This window comes from Falco punctatus (genome assembly GCF_963210335.1).
Source record: "Falco punctatus genome assembly, chromosome: 9".
Classification (NCBI taxonomy): domain Eukaryota; kingdom Metazoa; phylum Chordata; class Aves; order Falconiformes; family Falconidae; genus Falco; species Falco punctatus.
In genome coordinates this window covers 49,252,316-49,276,012 of record NC_137589.1, presented here as the reverse complement: position 1 = coordinate 49,276,012, position 23,697 = coordinate 49,252,316, and the positions used below count along the sequence as shown (strand labels likewise).

The window sequence follows — 23,697 nt, the reverse complement described above, 5'->3', positions numbered from 1 at the left end:
AAAACGAAGCCTCGGGGATACTTTTTTTCTCCAAGCTGTGACTTTGCCTTTTTGAATTGTTCCCTAGGCAGATCAGATGGGAGATAGAAGATCTTTCTCAGACCTCCTCCATAAAGAGCCATTCAAATCTCTGGAGCAAGTCGCATTTGCAACACCACCAGCATTACACACACCCACAATTGCAAGGAATTTGTTGAACGTAATTCCCAACTGATTACAGCAATTAGATCTTCAACTACTCTTGCACACAGGTACTATATTAGCATTGCCATATCAGCTTTGATATTTTCATTTAAATACCTCCCGGTATTCTAGCATGGAAAATACCTGAATCCCAGACACCGCCCACCAAGAAATTCAAAATTTTGCTTGGACCATCCACAGGATTATTTTCAGTCTTCTCTATATTCTCACATCTCCCCTCTTTACACCCTGCAGTTATAAAGCCTTCTTTGCACTAAATTTTCTGCATATGGGAACCTGGTGTTATGTATCTGGTACATGACAATCTGGTATAATCTGGTATATAATCAAATAGGTATCTGGCCATTCTCACCGTCTTTCGAGATCAAAAACATATTCTAACATAGAGTTGTAGTTGTCCCCTGGAAATGATACTTTTCTCCTTTGTATTTATTCTCAATAAACCACTTGAGATGTCACGTATTCGGAGTTTTTTCTTCTTGCTTAGAAAAAAAGAAGTTTCTTGCAATATGAATACTTCAAATCATTTCAACCTTAAGCAACATTCAAATCCTTGGGCTTCTCTGTCCAGTGAACCTTTTGAACAAATTTTCTTATTTTTCCAGGTTTGTAACTAGTACAAGACTCAGAGACCTAGCTTGAAGTAATATGAATAAAATCTACCTGCGATCAGAAGATCAACCCCTTAAGATTATTTCCTTGGTCATAAAAAAGACATTTAACATTTTGATCGTCCACCACATCTGCAGCAAACACCACAAAGACCCCTCCATAATAAAATTAATACACAAATGTTTCAAGAAATAGTAGTATTTCCCAAAGATTACCCAAGCTGACTGGTGGGGGCAGGGAGAAGCATATATTTGTATCTATAATCATCCAAGGTTCTCTTTTGAGCTCCTTCCCACACTACCATTGTAACCACTTACTCATGCCAGCATGAACACAGCGACAACGCTTGATCCAGCATGAGAAAGAATCAGAGGACTCTACTACTTCTTTTTAAATTCAAGTCAGCACGATATATTTTGCTTGAAGCAATAGCGCATCTCTGGTTCTTCTCCTATAACATCCATTCCTTCTCAGTAACAAGCCTCAAAACGAGTTCTGCCTCACTGCCCATTTCTGGTCTTCTCCTTCAATTTTTAATTCACCCATATGCCATCCTTGCTCTTCCTTCTCTCTCTCTCAGACAATCCTCCAGTTTTCCTGGAGTTCACGGAAGGCCTGAGCCCATCATCTCTTCTGCTCTACCTGCACTGGTTATTCTTCTCTTTGTCATCTTATTACCTAGTGGTGTTTGCTTCTCCCTCATGCTGCAAGCTCAGCAAACCCATATTACAGTACTATTGCCACTTAGAAATCAGTCTCTCTTTGAAATCCAACAGCAATGCCCTATTTTAGCAGTCATGCAAAAATTCTGCTTTTTTCGGTTCGTTGCTCACCTGCCTCTGAGGTCTACCCCTTGGCTCCTCGCTTACAGCAACCACCAACTCCCCTCGACATCCATCGCCCCCCCAAGAATCTGTCCATCCATCATCGCCTTTGCTTCCATTTCCTCCGAGAGCTGCATGAAGCAATGCCTTGAACGCTGTAGTAATTTGCATCAAGGAAGCACATATCGATTTAGAGTATTACATGTACTCTCTGGTCCTTGTAATTGATCATGAATGTTACCACAGATGATGGTCACTGCTGTACTGTTGCAGTTCTGTTGCTCCTAACACTAACAAAAAGAAAAAACACCGAAAAACGTACTATAAATAGACCTATGCTCTTTTTACCATTTCAGTTAATTCTGACAGCTAGGTTTCTCGTACCTTCTCTTAGTTCAGTCTTAAATAGTGACAAAAACACCTAGGATGCATCCGTTGCATACGATGCACATGATTCACAACCCTGGTTTGCAAGTTCTTTACAAAGGAAAAGTGTTATTGTAAATCTTTTACAAGGAGGGGAAAAAGCAATTCGTGTTCTCCTGACCTCTTCTGACTTCATTTTCAACAGTCCTCCTCGACAAACCTTCTCAGTTTTCCAAGTTACAGAGCTGGAAACGAAAAGCTAGCAAGTGTCATCTTCTGCCAGTTGGTCTAATTACTCCAAATTTATTTGTGAGCTACCTCCAACACATCTCTTCGAATATTTGCTTAGCATTAATTATGTGCATAGCCCCAGTGCAATGAGCACAGCTATTCTCACGCTTAGCTTTAGGCATCTCTGAGAATTCATGGAGGACTTGACCAGAACTGGGGCTGGTTTACATTAGTCTAGCCACTGGCAATAAAATGTTGTTCTCCATACAAATTCTGCCTCACTTTAACAAATTATTGAGTGACTATCCTAACAATCAGCGAACAGTAAAATGCAAATGATTTCAAAATAGTCTCGTGTTGATCATTTCTTTTCAAGTTGAGTCCTCCAGTATGCCTAGTGCAAGACCAGACAGGTCCTGCCCAATACTGGCAATGACAAGGACCGTGTTGATAGTCACAGGTCCATTCTCCCTGACCGTCAACCAGTGGCACATTTACACACTCTTCTGGCTCTTCCTGTGCATTCCCTTCCCATCCTTTTTGTACTATACCACTTTTAGTTCCTCTTCATCATGCCTAGTATTCCACCTGAGAACCTTCTATTCTCTCATACATCGCATTTCTTTCTCTCACATCAATGCTTTCCATTCTACCAGCTCACAAGCAGCAGTAACCTTTCCACGTCAAGGGTACCCTGCATTTCTGCCCTTGCAGCACCACCCCCAGACACGATGCAGTAAGAGGGAGCAGCACCCACAGAAATGAAAGAATCTTTTACAACAGGAGCCTAGAAAGCACACTAGGAGCCCAAGGATTATTAAATTATGTAGCTTAAACTCTTAATCTTCCAAATCCTCACACATGAAAGCCACAATCACTGCCTGTCCGTTAGACTGGTACTTGCAGGCTTCAAGTTTTCACGTTCGCATGAGATGCTTTGGCAAGACCCAGCAGCCCACAAACACGCACCCTCTTACAAAAGAGCGCACCAGGGGGATCGGTCAGGACACACGCAGCTGTGCTTCAATGAAAGCAGCATCATGCCTAACAAAAAAAGCGTGAGAACTCTGATAACAGATATAAACATCAACAGAAGCGTAGCTTCCTCCAGCAGCACCAGCGGAGGGGGCAGGGACTGCCCCGGGCAGGGGCGCAGCGTGTCACAGACACTGCTCAGTGCAACTGCAGTGCTGCTGCTGGCAGGCAGCCACCCCAGCTCCCCACGCAGAAGACAAACCCCTCACAGGTCTGTCTGCCAAAGCTGCCTCCTCGCTCTCCCCCTACGCAACATCCACCCCGAACCACTCCAGGTGCTACGGAAAACCAACAGCTCACCCAAAGGCACCGGGCGAAGGACCATGACAAGACAGTGGGGTACACAAGGGACAGGGACAAGGAAGTGTAGATTCACCTGTGGAGGTATAAGAAGAAGAAATATCAACACTGACATCTGCTGATAGTTTAGGAGGCTTAAGGAAATGGACAGACAACAAGTCCGATGCACAGGTACCAGGTAGCACACCTGTATCTCAGTGGCCAACACCAGCACTGGAACAGCACAGGTACAAAAACAGCCACACACATGTGGATTTTCACAGCAGGCGTTTTGGTAGACGAGGACAGGAGATGATGGCTGGTGCAACTGAAGACAGCGATGTAATGTAAGCAGTGTTACATGAAGGGCAACCAAACACTACACAGAACAATTTTTTTTTGGTTTAAACGAGTTGCCCTCAGCTCCTTCTTCAGCTCATTTGCACCTGAAGCAGCAGAGGATGCTAATCTCAGAGGTGCTTCCTCCAGTTGGATCTGAAACGTTAACTTGTTTGTATCGGGAAAGGACGAAGGAGGAGACACTGCTGGAAGCAATGAATGAGTGGGAAGAGCAACCAGACAAGCTGCAAATCGATTCTATTTGTGGGAGCAGTGCCAGCAGATGAACGCAGTACACCATGTACTCTTGAAAGTTGTTCTAACAACCACCTTCTGCAATCTTTCATGTGCCAAGTTAACCCTGTGACTGAGGGCATCCAGCACTTCTGCTGTGCAGAAAGAAGAATCCAAACCTCCCTTACATATATATATATAAATATATAAACGTAAAATATTTACATACATGTATGAATGTGTGTATATGTAAGTCCTACTTTGTACATGTGTGTAAGTGTATATATGAAATATGTGTAAAAATTAAATACGACTCAGCTTGCTACCTTTCATAATTAAGACACTGGGAGTCAGGCTACAGCTTCTCTGCAAAGGACTGAGTCTGCATTTTGTAGCAGTGCAATGACAGTCCTGCTGCAGCAGTGATTGTCAATAAGGGACAGAAAAAGGAAAGATTATAGCTGGGGAAGGGAATTGGTAACAGTCCTACCTTGTATATTTCAGTTCCACTCCTTATATACATGTGGCTATAGGAAAGATGGAAAGCTGCATGCACATTTTGCTCCCCTAATCCAACATCAGTCAGAACAGCACCAAAACACATACCAAAAGCCATGTGAAGTAGGCACACAAAACACCCAACACCCATTAAAATTTATCCAGGTTGCTTGACGAGTATCTGCAAATGCAACGGCACTACCAGGCAGGCAGCATGCTTCTTTTATGTAAAGCTATACCTGCATTTCAACAACAGAAGAAGAGATAACAGAACACTACGAGATCTGCTCGAACACTTTCCAACAGGGGAGAGATCCGATTGCCTTTGCCTCAGCTTCACATAACAGCAATACCAGACCTGGCTAGAACTTGAGCAACATCCTTCCCCATCCTCCACTGTTAACTCTTCCCCCATAAATACTTTCTGTCACTTCTGAGGGACTCCACTTCCCACTACTCGTTGGCCTTCAAGCATTTTCATGACAATGAAAAGGACCACACTCCTCTCTCTTACTTCATGATGCTTGCCAAAAAGAAAAGTTACAATCAAGAAAAAAAAGAAATCATCTCTTTTGCTAACAACTTACTTGTGCATTTCCCAAAAGTTCAAGGGGATGCACCATTAACTCCTGCCATTCCCAAGCCAGCCTAGTTCAATGCAGCGTTTCCCAAAATGGGAGGGAGAAAGGGTGCAGAAGGCAAGGGAAGTAGACGACTGTCCTGAGGGAGGATCAGAAGTTGTATCACGAGTTACTTGACAGCTGGACACTAGCAATGATATTATCACAAGGGATTTCAGCTGGAAGCAAGAGAGAGACAAAATAGCTTAAGGAATTACAATCTAAACACATGAAATCACCTATCTGAAACTCAGTAGGTCACAACTTTAATCACTACCTGTCACCGAAGATCCTAATATTCTCTATAAACAATTTGGTGAAAGAAATAAAGCTCTCTGCAGTTTTATCTGTGGCAGCTACAAAGCCAAATGACCTACCCACGTAACATTAACGCCAGATAATTTAATACTAGATCCTGTCAAAACTGTGCCTGTGGTTTTTCCAGCCAGTGATGAGTCCACTAAACCGCACCGCAATTTTCAGTTATTAAAAGTCTCTTACTTTTATCAGCTGTTTAGAACTTGAAGCAAATAAAAGATAAATTGTTGTGGATAAAAAAAATAAACTGCTGTAGAGAAAAGAATCAGAAAAACAGACAGTACTCGGCAGCTCACACCACAAGTGAAGACACTCATAGGAAACAGGTTCAGATGGTTCAGATCAGTGACTTGAATTCAGCCCAGAACACCCTCGAGATGGGTTTGGAAATCAGGACTCTCAGCTTCTAATTTCAGTCTGACACTAATTCAGCTGTGTAAATGTGAACTCATTCCTCAGAGCTTCCTGTCTCCCTTTGCTGCTGGTAAATACTGGGGGTTTGCTGTTGTGTGGTTTGTGTTTTGCTGCTTGTTTATTTTCTTGAGGTTTTTGTTTGGTTAGTTTGGGGAGGGTTTGTTTTGGCTTTTGGCTTTCTTTTTCTTTAATACTATTTCACACCTAAGATGCTGCTAGGCAAATAATAATTTTCAGTAATGTATTACCACGACAGACGGTGGAAGAGATGGAAAGAGAACACCTCCTTCCAGAACCACGTCTTCCAGCTCGGTTCTTGGAGCTCATCAGCCTCCAATTCCCACAGACACAGGCTGTGCACAGAGCCTGCCTGAGGCACTAACCTGAATTAACCTGTAATATTTTTTTAGTAACTTAAAGCTTTAGCAAATGAAGTAGTCATGGTTGGAAAAAACTACACGCAAGGAAATCGGCAAAACACATCCATACGCTTAAAAATTACAAAGTAGCCCAGCCTTAAGAGAGCAGAACTTCCCCGTATCAGCATGGTTTTTACGGGTACAACGACACTCGGCTGGCTTTGGTACTGTCAAAAGACAGAGGGATATGATAACATTTATACTGATAAAAGAACAAAAGCCTGACAAGCATAATCCTGATACTGGTATTTCCTTTGAGGATTAAAGATTTGTTACAGTTAGTGTTACATTTCAGAACACAATGTTCCAAACCCCTAAGGAAATCATACGCCACTTAGAGATCCTTCTTGGGTTTCATCTTTTTAGAGAGGAAAATAGTGCCGGGCACATTTAACCATATAAATTAGATGAACAGCGTAACATCGAAAAATACTTAAAATATCTATTACTTTTAGAAAGTAAAGCACAACTTCTTCTACAGCAGAACTGGAGTGCTGCACTTTTTCTGCAATTTATCACTGGTGCTGCCCTGCATTAAAAGGAAGCGTCGGGGCACAAATGCCTTTGTGCATTTGTTTTGCTATTTTGCTATCCCAAAATGATGGGGTTATAGTCCTACTAATAAGAAGGGGCATTCTGGTTGTCGGAGGAACAGAAAGGTTCTTGAATTAACCAAAACATTGCTGCAGTTTTCCCACTCAGTAAGGCATTTTTGAAAGCCCACAGGTTTGCTGGAAAGACACTTGCAGACAACAGTTTTATGAGGCAGGCGGCTACCAGTAAGCCTGGCTAGAAGCTATGTAAGAGCCCAGCGTTAAAAAATATTTTAAGTTCAACAGCTGTCACTGAGGCTGCTAAGAACTGCCTGGCATTTAGTCATCTTACCCACACTGCAGCCATTCTTCAGGAACCTAATTAAGACAAAGGGCTGACTTGCATAAAACGCTAATTGCATGGAAGGTTCTTTCACATCCAGGTATTTGGAGGGAGCAGGCAGTATACAAACAACTTCTATTCAGCAGGAGATCATTCTGCAAGATAGCTCTGTTGGGTATTTTCCCCTTCTCCTCACCCACTAGTGCCCTTCCAACAATGCAAAAAAGCAGAAGAATGCCCACCTCGGATGCTTGGAGCTGTGATCCTGTAACCCACCTGGGACAACCTATTTTGTGAGTTGCAAAAAAATACTGAATAACCAAACCAGTCTTACCAACAGTGCTAGGGACAACACTAGATGTCAAAAAGGCTGTGCCAGTTTGCCCGACACCAACCAGCATAACAAATAAACGAAGGAAAAGGAATCCTCTCTCTCAGACAACAATGTGTTCGTGAGATCAAGATAACAAGAGTAAAAACTACAATTTGAAGCAGTTCACCAAGATCAGAACTAAAGCAGCAACATCAAGGGGAAAAAAAAGGAAAAAAAAGACTAATACAAGCACCTTAAACAAATAACTTCGTGTAGAGAAGCCCTTTCACTCTATGAACACACACTGGGCTTTTCTGATTTCCTCTGGGGTCACCTGGGCATGGCAGAAATTACACTGGGTGAGTTACCCTTTTACTGGCATAACTGCTTAATAAAATTAACATTTCAACACTTTCCCACAAACACAACGGTAGCAAAGGCACCAACAAATTAAAAATTTCCCCCAAAATGTGTCCACAGTCTCTAGACAACAGGACTTCTTGTCTGTCTTTCAAGTGGTCAACTGTATTTCAAATGCAAGGGAATTCTTTAACAGATTCATTATTGTCCTTTGCAGGCCTTCCAGGCAGGTTTTAATCAAGTTTTGACTTGATTTGACCAAATTGGGCAACCGGAGTTGCCCATCGATAGGGCCAGCAGCACCAAGCAGCTGGCAGCGTCCCTCCAAAAAGGCTCCCAGGGAGGAGGGATCATTTTCCCCTGACACAACTGTCCTCGTCAGCTCTTCAAGTAAATATGCAGAGAAAGGAAACTTTCATTTCTCATCTGTTCTTCTCCCCCTGAATTGACAGACCTCAGGAACAGATGCCATTGAGTCAGTATAAGGAACAAAACAGTTCGAGCCGCAAGTTTAGCCTTAAGAGCACACGCTTGAAAATTAACATCTTGTCTGAAATCCTTCATTTTTCAGTCCTTTTCTCCTGAAAGCAGAAGTGGCAGATACTCATCCCTTATGCATATGATACACAGTGTTTTTAAAGTTCTGAAATAAAGGCAATAAACAAAAATACATTGACTACAAGACTCTTGTACTTCGTTAGTGCCCACAGTTCCAAATGACATGGGGGGGTCTTGGAGGGGTTTCAGGGAGAAACACGCCACCAGTTGACCAAAATGCCAATTACTAGTATCAACTGCTAATTTCCTTCTCTGCAAGCACCTAGAACCCTCCACTTATTTACTTCCAGGGAAAAAACCCCAACTCTACATCAGGCTTTTAAAGGTTTATAACAGACCCTGTAGAAGGGGATAAACAATTCTTTTTAAAAGGAAAAATGTCATTTTACTAATGCCTTCTGCAAAGAACGGCTACATTAATCTTGGCAATCTTTACAAATCCTCCCCCGTGTTTTCAAAAGACAGCCAGAGCATTGAGATTCGTTCAACAAATGGCAGCATGAGTCAGTGGGCCTGGGAGCTGTGGGTAGGAAGGAGTAGATGACGTCCACGGAGTCACAAAAGTCTTCAAAATGATTCATGTCATAACGTGGATCCAGAAAAGTGATTTATGGTTTAGACATAAACTAGATGGGTATTTCTGTACCCATGCCTGGGGACTCACCAGCAAACACGGCACCGTTACAGCAAACAAATCCCAGTCCATCCACCGAATCAGCCTCCCTTCCCTCCTCACCACACAGAAGAGTTGAGCCAGCGTGAAACGTTATGCCAAAACCAGCACTAGCATTCATGCAGGGAGGCAGAGTTTTGAGCGACAGTGGAGCATACCATCTTAACTGCTTTCAGAAAGCAGAACCACAGCCCTGTTTTAACCTGGGGGCTCTGCAAAACTCCAGAAGCTTCACAGGCACGCTGCAGATCACCGCTGGTGAAAGAAAGCAGGGAAACGAGCAGAAAAGTGCTTGTGCATCTCAAAACTGACAAACCCTTTCCGTGTCATTTTACCTTTAACGAGGTACCCCAAAGAGGTAGTCCAGAAAAGAAAAAAGAAATAAAATTTGTGAGCCTGCCTAGCATGCTCAAGAATAGACCTGCTTCTCCAAATACAGTCCCAAGCCAACAAAACTCCTCAGCCAGAAGTAGCACTGATCTTGGGAAGATATCCCTAAATACCATCCACATATAACGCAACGAGTACTGTGCAATCACCAGTCCAGACCACCCTTGTCTTCTGCTGGGAGTATCACCAGAATTGCCTCTTGTACCCTACTGCAGTCACTTCCAAATGACACACAACTTATTTTAAAGTTACTAGGCAAGTGAAAACGAGGCGTGAACACACACGGAAAAGGTCCAGAGACTTCACCCTCCTTACAAAACTACTTCTTCTCAATAAAAACAACTCTGGTGTTAGGTCAGTTCCCAGTCTCTCAGAGTGCACGAGACCTCTGCCACAAACACACTACGGTACCAGTACTGGTCTGTGACCCACCTGTCACCAGAGACAACTCCGTCTCACTTGCTGACGTTGTATTGCTGACCCAGCCACAGAGTCCTCCATGACAGACACACCAGTGATCAAGGGAAAGAGGCAATGTAGCACAGAAGAACCTCTCCTACCAGCAGGTAACACTCAGCAGCTCACACCACTTCCAAAAACATCACCTTAAATGGTTAGTTTCAGCTCAGAAAGCAGAAGAGGACCTGAACAACAATCTCAGAACTTCAGAAACCTTCTAATTTTAAATATAAAAATCAAACAAACAGTGCATGTTTATGATGTAGGACTCCTATTTCAGTTGTTAATTAGGTCCGAGAAACAAAATACGAACATAGCAGAGAAATTAAAAATGGATAAATACTGCAATTTTGAAATCAAAAGTTGCTTTAGTAACTTTTACTAACGACACATTCCCTGAACAACCTGATGCAGCTTTGAAGTTAGCTCTGCTAGCTCTGAGAAGGCTGGACTAGACACTTCCAGGGGGCCTCAGCCAAACCGAATCTTTCTAAGACACTAAGTTTATTCAAATTTAGTGCACGCTCCTGCAATTCTTGCTGAGCTGTTCTATTCTAACAGGCTGTGCTCCTCTCAACGTGCAAGAAAGCAACCCATATCACAGAAGTGCATTGCGCAGGGCTTTTTGATCTGGATGTGACTTTTTTTAATCTTTTTTTTTTTTTTTTTCCAAACCAAGTCTAATAATCCATGTATTATTACATAAAGTTTCCAGGTAGAAGGGATCTTCCATCTTTTGAACACGTGAAACCCCTTAACTAAGATTAACAACTGATCAGAGGAACATTTTGTTTGTTTAGCACGGAGTCAATACCAATTTCTCAGCTGAACAGTTTGGTTTTGAAACTCGTTCTTACCACGCCAATTAAGTCTCCTCGGCCGTATTCACCAGTCAGGTGCTTTTTTCCATCATCCATCCGTATGACTGAGCGAAGTCGACCATTCAACACAATGTACGTGCAGTCTGACTTGTCACCCTGCCTGCAGCAAGAATAATCGATAACGAGGATTAGCGAAGCATCTTTGCTCAGCAAATGCATCTAGAGCCTTTTAAGAAGTTGATTCATCTTTCCCTCCCTGGCTTAAAGGACATGGGAAAATGTTTAACCAACAATTAAACATAATAAGCAAACAGGAAATTGAACAGGCACCTGTTAAAAGGTGATCTGGAAATACATTTAGTGTTTAAATGGACAGGCTTTGCACAACTGGTTGATGTTAGGTCTGGAAGCAGACGAGCAGATTGCACGTGGTCTCTAGGGGAGACAACAGGCTCATCGCTGGTGACAGTGGGAGCTTGTTGTCATTGCAAGGCCACTATGGAAGCATACAGAAATTCTGCAGGTCAAAGAGAAAAAAAACCCACTCAAGTGGCTCCAGGTTTGGATTCCTTTTGGTGCACGCATCTTAGTCTATCAGGAAGTTTTTACTACATCCAGTTTGCATTTGGAATGCAGATTTCCAGCATAACCTAGCAGATGGATGAAATGCCATATTTCTGGAAGTAGAGTTAAAACTAATGCATGGAATTCCAAAAGACTTTAACAAGATATTGACAGCTATGACTACTTTGATGCACAAAGTAATCCAAAGCTTCTACTAGCATTGGTGCTGCAGGTAAAGTTATAAAAGTAAAAATTACAATTATATAGCATACGTACCAAGTTAGCCCTTTATTCTCCCACCACCGCAGCAATCATAGTAATGGCTCATATGTATTCTAGTACAAATATCCATAAAACTAAGTTTTCCCAAGGATAACTTTTGCTCCTTAAACATAAAGTGCAGTGCCTATTTTCAATTTACTGTTGAATAAGCCTAACTACCTTTGAGTTTTGTTGTTATTTTAGAAAGGCTGAAAAACTCCTTGAGCAATAGACATTCACGCCCTTAATGATGCAGAAACTACCACCAAAGCATAAAACTGTCTGTGCCTTAATCAATTATGTCACTTTGAAAGCTTGCCAAGACAACGTAAAAGATGAGGAATAGCGTAAGAGAATTTTAGTAACACCTGGAGACAAGAGACTGAACAATGTTGAAGGGTACCGCAGAAAGAAAATAACCTGCAAAATAGGCAAATAGATTAACCTGGTGAAATGGTTGACAAATTTAGTCCAATGAGTTTCTTATTCTATATATCACCAAGGGAGCACAGCTCCTTAACTATGAAAACTTGAATACTCAACAGACAAAATACAATTTTATCTGCATCTCACCTGTAAACAGCTCGTCCAGCCTCAACTTCCATCCAATCCAGGGCAAAGTCAATTTGCCTTACAAATGGAGACATCCTCTTCACAACAGTGTGGGCCACACCAAGAACTACACTTGGCTGCTCCCGCATTATCCTAGAGGGGAAAAAAAACATAAAAATATGTGCTATTCAAGTACCTCCCCAAAACAGAAATAGGTACACACAGACACAGCATCCCAATGCAGCTGTAGCCAGCGTAGCTGGGCAGTTATATAGGCACTAATGCAGAAGTTAGTACCTACCCATATACACGCTCCACTATCACCGCAACCACACTACATCAGTGAAAATTTGACACAGTGTGGGGCTGGCCAGCCCTCCAACCTAGCCCAAATTAAATGTCACTCAAAATCAGCACTGTCCTAGTAGCAGCAGGACTAAGCCAGTAGGATGTTAGCTAGCCCTGCTGTATGGTCCAATTCCCTTCTTTAAGCGAGCAGTGGGATGGATGAGAGCCATGTTCTTGTTTAGGAGCCACCCTTCCAACCCCCCCTTCACCCGGATCTCTTAGAACTCTGGGAAATGTTCATACTGTCCAGAAGATTATCCCTCTTCCCATTCTGCACCGCTCAGTCTCTCAACACATGCATGCGCTCAGTTTCCCTTAGATTTTACATCAAGTCAGAGCCCTGTTATACGTAAAGTCTGATGCTCTTAAAAATAAGAGACCTGCCCTGTGCTTCAAATGTTCCCTTCTCCCTGCTGCAAAAGCCACAAAGAGCTGAAACATCTAATATAGCTTCTGATCTTCACGCTGCATCTTCTGAGTGATGCTTAAAAGTTTTCAGTAATAAAGATACCATATAATTTAATACTTTTCTCAAACTGAAAAGCTTTGAGAACGTTCTGCCAGGGATAACTGGAAGCGAGGCCCAAGGGAAATCACTCTCACAGATACCTGGTAACTGTTCAGGAATGTCTTACTTCTCATTCTTTTTAGTCTAAAGACCACTGCATCCTGTCATTTTTTGAGCAGGCACTCAAGTTCTTCCTGAAGAGTGAACTGATCACATGCATCTCTAGGTAGCATACCTGTTAGGACATCTTTTCTGTTCCTGCACAGCATCACACCAATTGATGGCAGATTACTAAAAAACACTTATTTCACAAGAGACAGCAAAATTCACGAAGAAGCAGGTAAGTGTACACAGACCCAGTATGTGAAGTGCAGGCAGATAGAGATGAGGGAGCTAGGCTAAAGCCCCACATAGACAGGAACAAAGAAGAGAAAATGATTAATACTTGGTAGGTATCAATGCAGATATTCCTGCATCAATGTTCCCTTTACAATGAAGATACCAGACCGCCCTAAGAAAATCTGCTCAGGAGACCTTGAGTATGTGAGAACTCTCACCGAGCACAAATCATGCCAGCTTGGTGTCTAACCTTGCAGCCAAAATACAGAGAGGAGAGAAAGGCATGGGAGGAGCACTGTCAGTCTTTGTTCTCTAACTGAAATACGGTTCCTTGTAGACCACTGCAACCCGGCAGAAAGCAGAAAAAGCCTGACTAGAGATCCATAATCCTACAATGTGGTAGCAAAAGCAGACTCACCAGGACCTCTTTACTGCCTGAACATACCATGGAAACTGCCCTCCAGTTTCTAAAACGTCAGATCTCTCATTCATTAGTCCTCTAGCTGCAGCAAGAGACCCAGCGCTGACAGTGACAGCGGGTCAAGTGCAGCACATGGCACTGCAGGGAGGTTTCGTGTTTATCTGCTCTCCTTACCCAATGCCTCCAATTACCACTCTGCAATAACGAAGCTTATAATTTCTTCAGCCAAAATCCCTGAAATTGAAACGGAGGAGGTTCATAGGCACATATCCCTGTTCCATATCGAGCTCATCACACTTGCACCCCTGCGCTCACGTGCGCTACTAGGTAAATTATACTGAACACCAACTTGTACATGGAGCGCAGTTTAAAATCCAGCCATCAAAACAGGATTATGAAAAAGCAGGACAGCTTTCTTCTCCTGCCCCTCTTCTCTTGCCCTGAGGTTTCCATGTCCCCGCCAAAGATACCTACAGACTACCCTGGTTGCTATAAGCTACTATTGCACGTGAAAAGAACATTTTATCTTGTAGAAACTTCACCACACTAACGTAACGTGGAGAGAAGGAGAAAGAGCTGGAAAAGGCACCCCAGGATAAGCACTAATAAACAGACAATGCTTATCCCTCCACACATGCAAAACACCCAAGCCTATTCCCCTTCTCAGCTGAACTAAAAGTTAAATAAACCTCCCTGAAAACTCCTGAACAGTTTAGCTCATTGTTTTTACTCTACTTGCTTATTTAGTCCTCAAAGTCTCGTCCCACACAGGCTGTCTGCTGTGATCAGTAAAAGCCATTTACTCCTTCTCCTCCCTCAAGATATGTGTCTTAATGAATTCAAAATGTAAACTACTAAGAGACTGCTTTCATTTCCATCTGGAGCTCTCTGTTATTTTACTCAGTGCTACATAGCTTCTACAAGAGTATCAGCACAGAAGGTAGAAGTCCATCCTTATGCACAAGAACAGGAAGGCTGATTCCAGCCCCCCATCATCAGCCAGGTTTCTTCCCTCTCACTTGGACATTTTCATCTTCCCTCTTCTGTTTGGCACCTGCCTGACACTGGGGAAATTAAAACCCAAAGCTCTGTATTACAGAAACCTGTTTCTGAAGGGATCCTAAGGATTCTTTATTAGAAAGCTCACCAGATACAGTGGGAAAGGGCTCAACGAGCGTCTGTGAAAGCCTGGGACTTATGCAGATATTCTTGCGGATGTGGATGCAATTTGATATTCAGCTTGGCTGGCGATACCAAATAAAAATCAAAGCATTCCTGCTTCTCTGCCAAGCACACATGATTAAGACTCCAAACTGTGAAATTTACTGAAGCAGAAAATGCGAGAGAGTCCCCAGTACCGCAGAACCTGAACATATTCCCTCAAGAGAGTCTGGTGACAACTTGATTACACTGCTCGTCAGGAGACACCAACAGTTGCAGCGTAGGCACTGCACACTTAGTACATCAGTGCAGCAAAATAGCAAAGCATTTAAGGTATATGCTATATAATTAGCTAGTGTCACCCCTATACTTAAACTCTACATTTGCAGATAGTTATTTAGTCATGTTAGGACCACGTAAATGGCTCCTGCCCTCGAGTTTCAGCGAAATGGATTTGATCTGTTGTCCAACACCCAACATGCAATTCTAAGCCCTGGGCTACTTCCATTACCGTGCTCTTTGCCTAATGGCAACTATTGACCGTGGTCTTTCTGCTTGGCCCTCTCATTAATTATTGAGAGAAACCACATACAATGTTACAAGGCAGCTCAAAGAAAAAAGGCTAATGTAGTTGACAAGAAAGGAATTTTGGAGAATAATGGAGGTTCTTGTCAAATTTATTCTGGTCAGTAAGAAAGTTAAGAGCCCCCTCAAAAAAAACCAACCTCATTCCTGTGAGATTCTGAGCAAAGGAGAAAGCCTAACATTGTAGGACTATGAGCACTGAATTTGGCACAAAAGGTGGAAAATAAAATTTACTTCTGATTTTATTAATAAGTTTTTCTTTCTCACACAGTTCAAAGCAAAAATGAACTAACTTGGAGAAACCTCATGCTTCTCAAAGACTTTCTACCATAACACTTTTAAATACAGGAACAGGAGTTAGAAGTGATCTAAAGTGCGGATTTCAAGAGAAATTGTGAAGGTGGAAGGCTGGAAGATCACAGAGCTCGTAAAATGCAGAGAACTGGCAAAAGACTTTTCAAAGGACCAAAAAAAAATTTGAAAGGTCCCCAAAATGATGAAGAGGTGATATCACTAACTCTTAAGGGGTTAATAGACAAACAAGAGACAACTCAGTTCTTGAGAGAAAAAACTCAGGAAAATAAGCTCAAGCAAATGAGAGTTAATCCAGGACTGAGTATCAAATAAAAAAAAAAAAAATTAAAAAAAAAAAAAAAAGAGAGAAGAAAAGGTGGAATATCTGACCGCTTGGCTGAGGCAACATAATGAAAACTGAAGTCAGAAACTAGTAGGAAAACAACAGCAGAAGAAAAAAAAGAAGGAAAAAGCATGACCTTAGAAGAAATAGATGTGATACTGGATGGAATGGCACAAGCGGGGAGCATCTATCAGAAATTAGGTCAAAGAGTTGACATCCACTGCACAGACTTGAAAAAACACAGGTAATCAACCTAGCACACTGCTGAGAACAGCGTGTTCAGTTTCACTGCATACAGCCTTTTGCCCGAGGTGAAAAAACAAAAATCACAGAATAAGATTCTTTGGTAGAGTTGGTTAGGAATACAAACAATTAGAAGGACTTAGAAAGTAAGAAGTACACAGGAACATCCAATGTAATAGAAACCTAGAAAACACAACCTCAAAAAGCCCTATGCACAACACAGCACTGATGGCACGTTCAAGCAGAAGTTGAAAAAGGAGTTTAGAAAAGCAAATAGAGGTATTTGACACAAATTATGTGTGAACTAACAGTAAGTCTTAACAATAGGATCATGGAATAAATCAAGGGCATTAATCATTAATATTGGACAATGAGGCTAACCATAGTCATCATATTTGGGGTTTACTTAATTTTTAATTAGTTTTTGATCAATTAAGCATTAAGTCACAAGTCACATACTGCTTCCAAGGTCCAGAAAGGAACCTGTCTTGCACAGGGGCATTACTGTTTGACCTATTCTATTAGTGAGCATTGAGAACCTACAATCACACCAACACCAAACATCCAGAACACACCCAACAGCCTGGTCTGTGTTGGGAAACAGAACTGGGGTGGTTCTCCAGCAAAAACGAATAACGAATCTAAAAGAAAGGGCCTGGCAAAGAGGCACTGAACCCAGCAAAGCACAGGCTCTGGCCAGACCTTATTTGGAATACAAAATACGTGAGTCTTGGGTTGTAAATCACAGCCCATTGGGTTAAGTGCTCTATAAACCTGGAACAAAGGAGGTATCGCCATTTAATATTACCATGTTCCCTGCATTACCACTTGCTGGAGATAAAGCCATCCGATAGATGGGTCAGAGTTCATCTAGGTGCTTAAAAACCTCATGTAAACGATACAATTTCCTGCGGGATGTACTGTAGCAGTGCTGCACCACACACACATCCACTATTCACATTTGTTCAAAAGGGCCATAAAAAAAAATTTAATAATAATGAATAGATGTTTTCATGGCAGAACTCACTCGTAGAAATGGGACTTGGAAATAGACAAGAAGCTGCAGTCTCGATTGGCCTTGATGGTGAAAATCAGCGGTTCCCCCGTCAGGACAGCAAGCTGGCCTACGAGTTCTCCTGGATGGGTAATGAACAGGCAGGTGTCCTCCTCCGAGTCTATCTTTCGTTGGTACACATGAAGCATCCCCGAGACCACAAAGCAAACATTAACATCCTGGAGAAAATGGGAAAAGAGCTCCATAAAATCCCCGAAGATTTTAAAAGCAATTATCACAGTGACAGTACTAGCATGACCGATCTGTTTTCCAGAAAGCGCCCTATAGTTTTTGAACAATTAGGTGATAAAATAAGACACAACAGTGAATTATTAAAAGCAGGTTATGAATATTTAAAACTAAGCAGCCACAATATTGAAAAACGCGTTTCTCTTTGTGTGGTTATGAAAAACGAAGGCTGCATCTGTAAGATCTCAAGAAATAACAACCGAATTGCAAATGGAGATAATGGGGTAATCACAGCAGCATGAGGAGGGACATCGCAGTTCAGCAGAGCAGAATACAGCAGCACTGTATAATTGGAGCTGCCCCTCATCTGTGTTGCAGAAACTTGTTTATTTACACAGTATTATTATAAATGAATCTTGTTATATCCTAAATACAATTTGCTACAAACAAATAACACTGGATTTGTACTGGGGGGGGCAGGGAGGGGAAATACTTTACTGTAACTGAGTGACATCACCGAAAGTCCACAGTGCAGGACAAGAAAAAAGGCCACCTGGTCTCCACACCTCCTCAGGGAGGATGGAGGTATGATACTCCGTACTTCCATATCAAAGTAATAAGAGCTGAAAACAGACGGGTACCGGATTTCCACTCTGGCTCTGGCTACACTGCTGCTCCACATGTGCAGAAAGGCTGAGAGCTGGCATTGTTCCATCTCAAGAAGACTTGGGAGGGGGTCAGGTGGGGGTTTTCTATTTATCATCAACTTGATTAATTACCTTATGGTGGGGGGCAAAGTCTGAGCCAGACTTACATTCTCTGTACTCTCGGATGATGCTCACTCACCTGATCTCCTTGCCTCGACAGCACAGTCCCCGCAGTGACCTGATGCAACGTCACTTTGCCATTCAACAACGAAGGATCCTGGAGAAGAAAGGGGAAGGGGTACGATTTGCTTGTCTGTGCACACATAAAGATCCAAGGATGTGAGGAAACATCCCAATAAAGCAAGTAAGAATGGTAATTACTAAAGATGGTGGTGTAAGTACTTGAATCTCTTTAAAATATGGTGCATGATTTTTATAATTACCCAACAGACATTTCCTCCAGAAGCAAAAAAAAAGGTTTAATTCATTTCAATTAATCAAAAGGATATTCTTCAGGATTTTATATTTGTCAATTTCCCCGCCCCCCCCGAATTTTAAGGTTCTATAACAAAGAGACCTGTATCAGCAGGCACAAAAATCATGAAATATGAAGTTATTTTCAAAGGAAGGTGAAACTAGAGGAGACTGTCTACATCATGGAGGAACTAGACAAGAGGATTTAACACTTGCTTTATCACAGCCCTTCCCTGGTCACACAGCTCAGCTACGCTGCGCACGCATAGCAGATTTTCATACATACTGTAGACCAAAAGCTTCCCTAAAGGAATGAATTCTTGTGTTCATCACACGTGGGCTGCACAGGAGAGTGGGAATTGTCCTCCTGACTGAAGGGGACGTGGGAGGGAGGGGTCTTTCCCGCAGCCTGCCCTCGCTTCAGACTGAGCCCCAAACCCTTGCACTGGCGAGGCGCTGATCTGGTAAAGTGCACCAGCTGATCAGAAGATTCCTTTCCAGCTCCAAAGCTGGTCACAGAGCATAATCCTGAGTACACAGTAACACAGACAGCCAATAGGCATGGAGAGAATTTTCTTTCCATCTCAAAGAACTGCCCGCACAATTTGGTGTCCCACGTGCAGTCAGTAACAAACCCTAACGCTTCAGGCCACCACTGCTTCGGTGAAACTTTCACCCAACCCAGCGAACCTTCAGAAGCTCAGCATTTTACCATCATCGCCTGAATGGGTAGGGGCAAAACCCTAGGCTCAACTACGCGATTCTCGCGCTATGCCAGTGACGTATGTGACAGTGCAGTCCCCAAGTCTTGCAGCTTAAACTCTGCAAGGCAAAGCCAGACGCTGCTGCGTCCAGTACTTTGCCACTGAGGTAGAGCCATGAACAGCAAGAGTAAAAGCATGAGGCAAAGCATGCGCAGTAAGATACAACTCAGCGCAAGCAGCACAGCAGAATTTGCCCATAGTAATCAACCTTACGGCAGCAGGAAAACAATATAGCAGAGATGTAAACATTTTACCATTGACATTGTTATGCCAGGTTTTTATCTTTTCGGTTTTGGTTGAGAAAAAAAAAAAAAAAGAGAGCAAGTGAAATAATCAGAATTATTCTTCACACCTACAGTTGATAAAAAGAACAGATTTTCATCAAAAAATAGCTTTATTGAAACCAATCTGTTCCACGGGAACATATCCAATGCAAAGAACCTGACAAGCACCTGTCAAAATATTTCAGTTCAGCAGTATCAACTTAACTAATTTCTAAGATGTTTCTTCTATCTTTATACGTTTATGGTTCTATAGTATTATTACCTATTCCTAAAGACAAAGCTTTAGCTGCGAAAGTGTCTCACAGTAAGGGAATACAAGCTCCCTAATGAGCTCTGCTTACCAACGGCTTTTTTCTGGCTGTATTAGCTCTAACAAAGATTTTATTCCTGTCTAAGGTGACTGAAGTATTGGGATAGATTGCACACAAAGCTGTGAAGTCCTCATCATTGGAGATCTTTAAGAACAGCTTAGTCAAAAACCTGCCAGAAATGACTTGGCAATATTTGATTTTGCCTTCGGCATGAAAAGAGACTGAATGACCTCCAAGCAGACCTTGAAATCCTACTTTTCTGTGCTGTTACTACCCTGATTAAGCAATAAAGGAGCTGACAAACAAGATCACAGAAAAGATCCACCCTGCCTACTATCTTCTCTCTTGAATAGGCAAGCAAACCCAAAGTCAACATTGCATAGTTACAGGGTTTGTGCTAAATAACTCTGCACTGATCCCCTCCAGCTTCCAGGAAAAGTTGCTAGCACAACAAAATCTATTTCATCGTAAGTTTCTTTCTTTGTGTTACTATAATAGTTAATCTATTATCTAAATTATATATATCACATACCACAAGTAGATAAATAAATTGTCTAAAAATAGAAGTTTATGATGCAGAAGTGAAAGCACAAGCCACTTATAAACAATAAACAAAAGCAGTAATTAACTGGAACAGACAATTTTTTTTGTCAAAGGAAATTCCCTTTTAACTCACAAAGATAAGCCCTGCAACACTGTTTAACTCTTATATAACTGCACATAAAGCTGAAAACACGTAAAAGTTGTATGAGGTTGAAAACCACTCATGACAGAGATCCAAGGAATGCAAGTTAATTAAAACAAACAAGAAAAGAATCTTAACTCTGAAGTCAGATACCTAAAGGTCATTTGAAATAATACTGCCCCTCTCCTATGGTAAATTATCCCCCTGTCTCTCTCTTACAGCATCATGGAAAAAAACCCAAACACTAAACAAAAAAAACCACCATCTGTCATCAAAACATCTTAATTTTATTCACACTGATTGGCTGCTCTGAAAAACGACAACTTAAAATCCCTTCAGCTAGCTAAGAAATGAAAGGTCTGAGCTAATTTTTATGAGAAGAGCTTACAGAATTCATTTTCTTCCCTTATGTAAGTACTAGTGAACACATATTTTTAAACACAGTAAGATTTTTCTTCCATTGCCTGCAGAAGAATTAACATTTGCTATCCTGTATAGAAAAAACTAACATTGGCTTTTAAATGAGATTTCTATAATTTGGCTACATTCCATCAGATTCTTATTTGCTTGTGAAAAACTGAGTTGCTGTAATACTGAATTTTGAAAAGCCTACCTTATTTCATCATTATTTACATCTTCATGTTAAAAACACTGCCTGTTAGATGCTGCATCTAAAGGACACTATTCCAATTAACTTCAACACTAATCTGTTTACTTCTTAAATCATTGAGAAATTTATTCTAGATTAGAAAAAAAAGTGCTGTAATCAGTAGCTTCAGCAATCCTAGAATTCTTGTTTGCGATTCAATAGGTCTAAAAAAAGGAAGACATCAGTTGTATATTGGATACAGACTTTTGTTACACACTGCATCTGAGGCCAGTCCTACCAAGAACAGATGAAAGCACTGAGTCCTACTTGACTCCATCTGTAACAAGAATTCATTCTAAAATCATCTGTAGCCTTCCATGAGGATATAAATGCCTGAAAAAACCTGAAAATTAACGTAACAAGAGAGTTAAATCTCCTGCAAACTAACAGACAGTGCTGTACCCCTTCATCAAATCGGCAACAACGTAGAGCACGTCTCTCAAGCCCCACTACAGCTAGCTTAAAGATTAGGACGTAGATTTTGAAGTTGCAAGGGGAGTAATTTGGAAATCGACAGGGAGCGTTAAAATCTGAAAGTAAATTTTAAGTTCTAGCAAGTGTCATTTAGCTGAGAGCTCTTCAGGCAGAGGCGGCTGCAGCAGCTGCACCCAGGTCTCTGGCAGCACCAACAGACGGGAGTTACTGAAATACAGGCTGTAATAAAACCAGGATATCTGCGACCGATTTAGACAGAAGTACAATTTTCCCAAATTGTCTGATGAGGAGAAACATTTCCGTTCCTTCTTACAACATGAAGGTGATAAGCAGGGGCTGAGCTCAAGAATGACGACCACGAGGGCACCGGGCATTGCCTCGCAATGGGCATGGCACCGCCGCTCAGCCGCAAAACGCGCTCGGAGCCCTTGGCCAGATACAGAGATTCAATTCCCAAAGCCAAAGGAGGCACTCTGATGCTGTGCCGACAGGAGTAATAGATTCAGCAATCACCTGCACGCCTTTATATAACTTCTTCACACAGCATGCCAGAGCATGAAATTACAAGGCGACAGAAATTGCACGTTTACTTCTCACATGGATAAATCTGTACACAGTGAGAAAAGATTCATGCAGAGCATTTCAGCATGGGCTTTTCAAATGGCAGAATAATTCAGATTTATTTCAGTCCTGCTAATAACTTCAACAACTTAAGAATAAAACATTCAGCTAGTCTACAGTATACTAGAGAGACAATTTACTTTTTAGTGCCTGGCAGAATGAGATGAAAAGCAAAAAGAAAACTCGTTTCTTCCTGCCACAACTTACATCAAGTTTCATCAAGGTTGAAAGGTCCTTCTTTGCTGCTTCGACAACTGCATCATTATGTTTGCTATTACAGGAATCTTGTGCAGCACTATAATGGAAAACCGCTGAAGGAGTCTCTGTCACCGTCACAGTCTTCTTCAGTATCGACTGCAAAGAACAGACACACAACAAGTATCAGTTTAGAAGTTGTAGTTGGCACGTACCAGCAAAAACTCGCTGTATCATCTGTGTTCTCTATCCACCATAGCTGGTGGCCTGCAAAATAAAAAGCTAGGTTTCCCAGAAAGCAACAACTTACTAACTTCGTTATCCTTGCATTTTTCTGCAAAAGCTCGACACTCAAGTCAAAGTTACTCATCACAGCGTGTGAAAGGGAAGAATAAGAAACTTTTCAGAAACTGGGCAGCTGCCAGCTTCACAGAACTAAAACTTTATCAACACTGTATGCAAAGATGGAGGAAAAGATAACATGCCCATCAAGGTCACATTCTGTCACAGTTTCTCTTCAGATTTTGGTTTGCAGGTTTATAATTCAAGAGCATTTTTTTTTTGTTCTTGACTTCCAGGCCAGTATCCATAAAAGGCAGACCACAAAAAGAAAAACACGTTTACAAATCTGACTGAAAACCTACAGAATGTTCACAGACTGATACACATTTTTAATTCCTTGCTGCAAAGTAGTTCTCACAGATAAAGCATGGTCTGACAAATACATCTTTTCAAATAATCTTTTTCATGAGTCAAAAGGAAGGCGATACCTAAAATTTGGAAGCTGCAGCAGTGTCTTCCCATTACTTGCCATGGGAATCTCCACAGGGTTTCAAAATCTGCACTAAAGAAAACCTAAACAGTCATCAAAATCTACTGAGACAACTGCAAGTTAGAACACACCAACACAAGAAGACCAAAGATCAC

General features: G+C 41.7%; 1 protein-coding gene across 7 annotated transcripts in view; it reads right to left on the bottom strand.

The window, feature by feature from the left end:
* Positions 1-23,697, bottom strand: part of PNPLA7 (patatin like domain 7, lysophospholipase) — a 135,901-nt gene that overhangs the window by 88,807 nt on the left and 23,397 nt on the right. For all 7 annotated transcript variants that reach the window (XM_080402037.1, XM_080402033.1, XM_080402031.1 and 4 more), the window contains exons 15-19: positions 22,783-22,929; positions 18,552-18,629; positions 17,490-17,695; positions 12,242-12,373; positions 10,880-11,003 (exon numbers count right to left, since the gene is read on the bottom strand). In XM_080402037.1, coding sequence (XP_080258163.1) covers positions 10,880-11,003; positions 12,242-12,373; positions 17,490-17,695; positions 18,552-18,629; positions 22,783-22,929 — 687 coding nt within the window. The remainder of the gene's footprint in view (positions 1-10,879; positions 11,004-12,241; positions 12,374-17,489; positions 17,696-18,551; positions 18,630-22,782; positions 22,930-23,697) is intronic.